We start from the raw sequence: 9,276 nt of genomic DNA on the forward strand, positions 1-9,276 counted from the left end.
GGCCGTTTACCATGTGATCGCTCTGTCAAATGAGGGAGCATCACTTGTAAAGAAACCGGCGTCATGTCATGACGCCGGTTACTCCCTCCCCTCTCTGTACCGATTGGTACAGTGTGAGAGGAGAGAGAGAGAGGGGGAGAGATCACTGTGTTCCCCGCACTGCACTCTGAACATCCGGGCTGCTCTCTCTCTCTCAACCATCCGTGATCGTTGGGAGAAGGACTCCCTTTCCACCCAGGCTGCTAGCGGTGCTTCCCCCGCTCCAGGCAGCCCTTCCTCAGCAGCCCTCAAAATGCACTCGCAAAATCCGAGCAAGCGAGTGCAATTTTTTGAGGGCTGCTCTGCCATACTCTGCAATACTATGCAATACTCTGCAATACTATGCAATACTCTGCCAATACTCGCCAATACTCACCAATACTCTGCAATAAATTTTAACAGAAACAAACATTTTTTTTTTTTTACTGAATTTTCAGTCTTTTTTAATTTATAGCGCAAAAAAAAAAAAAGCGGTGATTAAATACCACCAAAAGAAAGCTCTATTTGTGTTAAAAAGGACAAACTTTTCAAATGGGTACAGTGTTGCATGACTGAGGAATTTTCATTCAAAGTGTGAGAGTACCGAACGCTGAAAATTGGTCTAGTTAGGAAGAGGGTTTTAAGTGCCCAGTGGTTAAGTGGGTTGACCCCTCCCCCTGTCCTTGGTTCTTGAGATCCCTCCAGCTGTTCACCTGTGTCATCAGAACTACTTTGGACTTTACTGTGAAGGATGCTGTTTATAAGGATATGTGCAATTAGCGGTTTGTGTTCTCTCCTGTTTTACTCAAGTAATGATTCTCAGCTAGACTCTCTGTGGTTATAGAGACTTTGTAAAGTAGCCACATGTTACCCTGATTGCATGATAGAGACATGGCTGTGAAGAGCCCATATTTGTGAAGCTTTTATGATCAATTTTATCTAAATTATTATGCTGCAGTGTATGCATGATGCTTACCACCCTGGCCCTGATTTGCATTAAGGCATTCTTACTTTTTTTACAAATTGCAAGTTACATTTAGGCCTCACACATCGTTGCTAAACACCCAATGTGCATGTGGCCTTACCCTCTGTCTCTTCATGTATCTGATTACACATCCTGTTACACCCGTCAGGTTTTATAGTTTCCTTTATGTTTGGAGATGAAATATGGAGGAATACATTGTAGAAAATAGTTGCTATAAACAGGCATACCTTGTGAGGATGAGGCCGCCATGACACCAGGGTAGGAGAAGACCGGAGCTTACATCACCTAGAAGAAACACAAATATCAAACAGTCTGACAATAATGACAACACATTTACCTACAATGGAATCTATGAACTCTAGGGGGAATTTGGCCTTTGCCTAACATGCCCAATGTATGGCTTCCTTTCTGAGGGTTTGTGTCTCTTTTGGTATTCTTTAAATTAATTGGCTGAGGTGGAGATCATGATGTCATCCGTCTGCCTCTTCACCTCAGCCAAGAAGTACTATATACTCCATAATCATTCACATAGGAGGTGGGGCAAGTATCTGGGGCCCCATTATTATTAAAGTGGGGTACAGCCACAGACCATGGTTGTTGGGAATAGGCCTTTGTACTCATCAACAGGGGTCGAGATGCCTTTCAGATGGTCCTCCCTGGCAAGGTACCCACCCATGCTGATAGCATGGGGCCTGGCATGGTTCAGGAGGGGGACTGCATGTTTGTTTTACCCCCTTTCCTGGACAGCCAGGCTGCATGCTTGGCTAAGTGTCTGGAATGGATTTTGGAGGGAACCTAATGCTTTTATACTTTTTTTTTTGCATGGGACTCCACCTTAAAGTGGTTGTTAACCCAAAAGTGTAAATCACTGGCAGCCCCTCTATTATAGCCAGGCATACCACACCTGTATAAGTGTTTTATTAAAACGAGGCATGTAAATAACTTTTTGGTTCTATCTTCAGGCCGGTTACATGACTCACAATGTCAGCCGGGGAGGTCACATGGGCGCTCAGTCCCTCCTGCAGTAGCCCTGGAGACCGGCCATGATTCACGTGACCGGCCTGAAGATGGCTCTAAAATGGTCTTTACATGCCTCGTTTTAATAAAATACTTATACAGTGTGGTATGCCTGGCTATAATAGAGGGGCTGGCAGTGACCATTTCTAAAATTTTATTTCTAATATTTTTTTTGTGGGGTCCACCTTGACATCAACATCGGACAAAGATAAAGGTCTGGTATGTATTTTTACAGGGAACCTTTTTTGTTTTTCTTTTTTAGCATGGGGTCTCCTATTACCATCTATATCAGACCCTCATCTAGGAAAAGGGTCTAATATAGATGAAGGCGCTGACCAGTCACTGTGTTTACTAACAGAATGAGACAACCGGGTGCTGTCATTTCCTGGCAATTTACCAGCAAAAAGCTTCATGCACACAGGCATATGAATTTATGCACTGAATATATTCTGGCAGAAGTTGGCAGAAAAAAATGCCTCTAATCTTACATTTTCACTTACATGTATGTGATTTTATTGGCGTTTACAGGTGTACGCCGTTTAGAAAAATTTGAGCATAAAATCATTCTTTTTGGGGATGTCTCTACCAGCTTTGCACATCTAGAGAGTGACATCCTTGCTCATTCTTCCTTAAAAAATAGCTCAAGCTCTGTCAAGCTCTGTTTTGCCACAGATTCTCAATTGGATTTAGGTCTGGACTTTGACTGGCCCATTCTAACACATGAATATGCTTTGATCTAAACCATTCCATTGTAGCTCTGGCTGTATGTTGTCCTGCTGGAAGGTGAACCTCCCGCCCCAGTCTCAAGTCTTTTGAAGACTCTTAACAGGTTTGTTTCTAAGATTGCCCTGTATTTGGCTCCATCCATCTTCCCATAAACTCTGACGGTTTTCCTGTCCCTGCTGAAGAAAAGCATCCCCACAACATGATGCTGCCACCACCATGTTTCACGGTGGGGATGGTGTGTTTCGGGTGATGTGCGGTGTTAGTTTTCCGTCACATATAGCGTTTTGCTTTTAGGCCAAAAAGTTTAATTTTGGTCTCATTTGACCAGAGCACCTTCTTCCAAATTTTTTTTGTGTCCCCCACATGGCTTCTCGCAAACTGCAAAAAGGACATTTTATGGCTTTCTTCTTGACACTCTTCAATAAAGGGCAGATTTGTGCAGAGCACGACTAATAGTTGTCCTGTGGACAGATTCTCCCATCTGAGCTGTGGATCTCTGCAGCTCCTCCAGAGTTGCCATGGGCCCCTTGGCTGCTTCTCTGATGAATGATCTCCTTGCCCAGCCTGTCAGTTTAGGTGGACTGACATGTCTTGGTAGGCTTACAGTTGTGCCATACTCTTTCCATTTTCAGGTGGTGGATTGAACAGTGCTCCGTGAAATGTTCAAATGTTCAAAGCTTGGGATATTGTTTTATAACTTAACCTTGCTTTAAACTTCTCCACAACTTTATCCCTGACCTGTCTGGTGTGTTCCTTGACCTTCATGATGCTGTTTGATCGCTAAGGTTCTCTAACAAACCTCCGAGGGCTTCACAGTAAAGCTGTATTTATACTAAGATTAAATTTTACACAGGCAATTGGTTTCATTAGATTTAAGTTAGGGGTGTCAGAGTAAAGGGGGCTGAATACAAATGCACTTTTCAACACTTTTCAAATATTTATTTGTAAAAAATGTGGAAAACCATTTATCATTTTCCTTCCACTTCATAATTATGTGCCACTTTGTGTTGGTCTATCACATAAAATCCCAATAAAATACATTTACATTTTTGGTTGTAACATGACAAAATGTGGAACATTTCAAGTGGTATGAATACTTTTTCAAGGCACTGTATTTACAGCACTAACAGGTACACCTACTGGGCATGGTGTATTACCTGTATATAGCCTCAGCTTCATACAGTATACAGCGATGTGCTCCAGCAGTGAGATGAGAAAATAGAAAAAAAGAGAGGCTCCCATCATATCACATAGAGCGTGGTGATCCCATCCCTGTCAATAGGAACAAAGAAAGTAACCCCCTCAAATGGGACTTTAACAGACCACCCACTCAAAAATGTATAAAAAGCAATCTTTAACCACTTCCCGCCCGCCCTATAGCGGATTGACATCCGGGAAGTGGTCCTGTTATCCTGACTGGACGTCATATGACGTCCAGCAGGATAACATGCTGCAGCGCGCCCCCGGGGGCGCGCATCGCGGCGATCGGTGGAGCGGTGTGTCAGTCTGACACACCACTCCACCGATCTTGGTAAAGAGCCTCCGGCGGAGGCTCCTTACCACGTGATCAGTCGTGTCCAATCACGGCTGATCACGCTGTCATTAGGAAGAGCCGTTGATCGGCTCTTCCTCACTCGCGTCTGACAGACGTGAGTAGAGGAGAGCCGATCGGCGGCTCTCCTGGCAGGGGGGTCTGCGCTGATTGTTTATCAGTGCAGCCCCCCCTCAGATCACCACACTGGACCACCAGGGATCGCCACTAGGACCACCAGGGAAGGGGCAACATGTGGATGGCCAGGTATGTACCCCATGGCCATCCACATGTGCCCAGTGTGCCAAATCTGTGCCAATCAGTGCCCACAAATGGGCACTGATTGGCACCATTATGTTGCAGTGATGCCCAGCAATGCCACCCTTAGGGGCATCACTGCAAACAAGCAGTGCCATCAGTGCCACCCATCAGTGTCCATTCATGCCACCTGTCAGTGCCCATCTGTGCCCATCAGTGCCCATATATCAGTGCCCATCAATGCCCATCTGTGCCATCTATCAGTGCCACCCATAAGTAACCATCAATGCCACCTACGAGTGCCCATCAATGCCACCTATGAATGCCCATCACTGCCGCCTAGAAGTGCCCATCCATGCCACCTATGAGTGCCCATCAGTGCCGCATACCTGTGCCACCTATCAGTGCCACCTATCAGTGCCCATCAGTGCCGCCTATCAGTGCCCATCAGTGCCGCCTATCAGTGCCCATCATCAGTGCCCGTCAGTGCCACCTCATCAGTGCCACCTCATTGGTGCCACCTCATCGGTGCCCATCAGTGCCGCCGTATCAGTGCCCATCAGTGCAGCCATATCAGTGCCCGTCATTGAAGAAGAAAACGTACTTATTTACAAAAAGTTTTAACAGAAACAAAGAAAAACTTGTTTTTTTTTCAAAATTTTCGGTCTTTTTTTATTTGTTGCGCAAAAAATAAAAACCGCAGAGGTGATCAAATACCACCAAAAGAAAGCTCTATTTGTGGGAACAAAATGATAAAAATTTGTTTGGGTACAGTGTAGCATGACCGCGCAATTGTCATTCAAATTGCGACAGCGCTGAAAGCTGAAAATTGGGCTGGGCGGGAAGGTGTCTAAGTGCCTGGTATTGAAGTGGTTAATGATATAGAGTAAAAACATATAAAATCCACATAAGACAAAAATGCACAACGTATATTACATGGAAAATCGAACAAATGCTGTACACATGATTATCATACAATGTAAATGCCCAAATGCCCGACGCGTTTCTGGTATGAAATGTTCAAATACCTTCCTCAGGAAGGTATTTGAACATTTCATACCGGAAACGCATCGGGCATTTGGGCATTTACATTGTATGATAATCATGTGTACAGCATTTGTTCGATTTTCCATGTAATATACGTTGTGCATTTTTGTCTTATGTGGATTTTATATGTTTTTTACTCTATATCATTAAAGATTGCTTTTTATACATTTTTGAGTGGGTGGTCAATTAAAGTCCCATTTGAGGGGGTTACTTTCTTTGTTCCAGCAGTGAGATGAGGACTTCCCGTCTCATTCTCATAAAATAAAGTTGGGCTGAGCATTGCTCAGCTATTCACAAAAAGCTTGGTATTCTATTAATGAATTGGCTGAGGTGGAGATTGTGACGTCATCTGCTTGTCTCTCTACCTCAGTCAATGAGTACTATGTACCCCTTACTCATTCCTGTAGGGGGTGGGGCCAGTATCTGGTGTCCCCTTTATTTTTAAAATGGGCTTCCAGATTCAGATAAGCCCCTGATTGCAGACCCTCATAACTACCAGGCCAGGGTTGTAGGGAAAAGGCTCTTGTCTTCCCTGGCAAGGTATCCTCCCATGTTGGGGACATGTAGCCTGGTATGCTTCAGGAGTGGGGCTGAATGTTCATCTCCCCCTTTTCCTGGCCTGCCAGGCTGCATGCTCGACTAATGGATTTTGCGGGGATCTCACTCTTTTTTCACTTGTTTTTTGCATGGGGTTCCACCTTAAAATCCATATCACAATCAAAGTGTCCATTGCATTTTATTTAGTTTTTTAGTGTGGGGTTCATCTTGACATCCACACTAGACCCTTATCAAGGATAAGGGTCTGGTATGTATTTTTAGGGGAAACCCCAGGCTGTTTTTTTTTTGTGCTTGGGGTTCAACCTTAAAATCTCTACCAGACTCAAAAGTTTTGGTATGGATTTTTGGGGGGACCCCATGCCATTAACTTTTACTGTGGGATCCATCTTGACATCCACTCCACACCCATATCAAGGATTAAGGTTTGGTATGTATTTTTAGGAGAAACTCCATTCCTTTTTTTTTTCTTTTCTGAGGGTTTCCCTATTAACATCTATATCAGACCTTAATCTAGGATAAGGGTCTACTATAGTTGAAGGAAATGCCCCTAATCTCACATTTTTCACTTGTGTTTATGCACATTTATGGGTATTTACAGGCATATAGCGTTGAGAACAGTGGTTCTCAATTCCTGTCCTCAGGACCCACTAACAGGCCATGTTTTGAATGTATATGAAAACGCCGCGCCAACATTAAATAGAATAAAATATAATAAAATACAAAATGAATCAAAAAAAAAAACTGCTGCTCCCCTAAGAGAAGAAAATACTCCTAGTAATGTGTAAATAAGTGAGGATAGGGGGAGCTATGATTATTGACTGGTATGTGATCTAAACCCAACAATGAGGCATCCTAAAAAATCATTCTTAGTAACAAAAATAAATATAAGAGAGTGTGTCCACAAATTGTCCACCTGGACATAGATCACTGAAGTCCATCCAAAATAACAAAAATTGTGAATCGGTGAGAGTCTTTAAGGACAGTCCATATACAGCAATGAAACCCCAATCCCCAAATGTGATAATATCTTCAGACAGATAGTGATTATTCCTTCACCAAAAAGGGCAAATGACAGCCAATGTGCCTGGATAAGTGATCTGCTTACCAGATCTATTTGACCTCTTTCCTGGGAAAGATAGTCAAATAGCGCTTTTGCAGGATTGTGCCTGCTCACATCAGTTGGACTGGAGATGGTAGGAACCTTCCTCCTCATGGATAAAAGCAGGACATATAGAGAGAGCAAAGGACATCCATAGCATAATACCGTTTATTGAATAAAATCAGAATATAAAAATAGCCACCGACAACCAGCTGCAGCAGACGTGGCGTAGGCAAGATGAAAAACGTGACCAGGTAACGCCTCGAGGTACCTCACTTATTTTACACATTAACAGGCCATGTTTGCAAGATAACTGAAATACATCACAGGTGATATCATTTGCTGCTCAGTGATTGCAGTATTCTACTCTGTATCTCCCCAAGGTAATATTTAAAATCTGACCTGTTAGTGGGTCCTGAGGAGAGGAGTTGAGAACCATTGGTTTAGAAGCATCGAGCATAAACCTCATTCTATTGGCTAGAACATTCATGTATTCTAGGCACTAGAATAAATTTTTGGACATAAGTGTACGTTCATGCATGTCTATACATGCTTAGGTGCATTAAGGTGTAAGTTACACTCATAAGAACCTCTCCATATGCAGCTTGCGGTATCTTTTATGCCTCTAAATGTTGCTGTTAAAATATGTATCTAAACACCCAAAATGCACGGCCACATAGGCTAACACTGAACTGAGTTTAGAGGCATACAAAGAAAAGATGCTGGAGGCCTGTAAAAGTCGTAGTTTTTACTCCAAAGGGTCAAACTGTGACTTCCTCCCCCTCCATGAGCTGTTATAGAGTTTAGCAGCATAGGTTCCATCTCCTGCCATTTCTTGTTGAAAAGCCCAAAATGGCGACCTCTTCTAATTTCCCTTCGGCCCAGCTCTGTATTTTAACTGCAGTAATGTTTACATTAAGGGCAAAAATGGTGAAAGGGAAACTTTGAGGACAAGTTGTGTCAGATAGAAGAAGTATAAAAGGCTCCTACCATGGAATGATCTGATTACCGGAGACCTCCGTCCTGTAACATACAGCTGCAAGCATGGCACACGGGCCTCCAGCTTCTTGAATCAACCTCAGAATGAGCTGGAAATGTCTCTGTGGTTTAAAATGAGAAAACACGCCTTTCCTGTACTTGTGTGAAGCGCGGTAATATATTTTTTTCTGTTTCCTGTACTGATGTTTTCTGATGAAATTCTTCTTCAACTACAATAGAAGCAAAGTACAAGGCAGATCATCAAAGTGCATTGAATTCATGTCAATGAGTAGAGGCTTCTAATTGGGGGCCAGGGCTGGATCTAGCCTGTCTGATTTAGGGGTGTAGTAAAAGATGTCAGGGGGGCAGAAGATAAAAGGTCAGCAGGGAAGTGTATAATGCCGCGTACACACGGTCGGACTTTTCGTCTACAAAAGTCCAACGGACGCTGACGGACTAAAGCTGGCTGGTAATCCGATCGTGTGTGGGCTTCTCCGGACTTTCAACGGACTTTTTTAGCCTAAAATCCGACGGACTTTAGATTTGAAGCATGCTTCAAATCTTTACGTCGTAAGTACGACGGACCCCGAAGTCCGCTCGTCTGTATGCTAGTCCGACGGACAAAAAAACGACGCATGCTCATAAGCAAAAACTAAACGGAAGCACTCGGTCTAGTAAAACTAGTGTTCGTATTGTAGGTAGCACATTCATCACGCTGCAAAATCTGTGATCGTTCAATGCAGCGCATTTTATTTCTTCTTTACGAAGGCTCTAAAGAACGAAGGTGTTTTGCTGTTCATAATCAGAGTTCTCCCAAACTGATTTCTGGATTCTTTTTCTCTTTGATCTCATGAATGATATAGTATGCCTTTTTAAAACAATGTTTCCATACTAATAATACTTTTTCCCCCTTTTTTTTTTTTTTTTTTTTTTTTTAGGTTTGTAAAGTTAACACAAAGAACCCATTATTATTTTTTTTTTTTATAGTGTTTATTTTTTAGTTTTTAGATAAAGTTAACCCAAAGCACCGTTTTTGGTTACGTAATTTTTTTGATTTTC

At 42.9% G+C, this 9,276-nt stretch overlaps 1 protein-coding gene across 4 annotated transcripts in view; it reads right to left on the reverse strand.

Annotated features, from left to right (window-relative positions):
* The window catches only part of LOC141106563 (NACHT, LRR and PYD domains-containing protein 3-like), a 92,366-nt gene that overhangs the window by 82,390 nt on the left and 700 nt on the right, over positions 1–9,276 (reverse strand). For 3 of the 4 annotated variants that reach the window (XM_073597433.1, XM_073597430.1, XM_073597429.1), the window contains exons 1-2: positions 8,230–8,365; positions 1,231–1,288 (exon numbers count right to left, since the gene is read on the reverse strand). In XM_073597433.1, the coding sequence (XP_073453534.1) occupies positions 1,231–1,252 (22 nt within the window). In that variant the 5' untranslated portion in view covers positions 1,253–1,288; positions 8,230–8,365. Of the gene's footprint in view, positions 1–1,230; positions 1,289–8,229 lie in introns of all 4 variants that reach the window. The other variant, XM_073597431.1, reaches the window with a different exon arrangement.

The sequence above is a fragment of the Aquarana catesbeiana genome, linkage group LG08 (assembly GCF_042186555.1).
Source record: "Aquarana catesbeiana isolate 2022-GZ linkage group LG08, ASM4218655v1, whole genome shotgun sequence".
Lineage (NCBI taxonomy): Eukaryota > Metazoa > Chordata > Amphibia > Anura > Ranidae > Aquarana > Aquarana catesbeiana.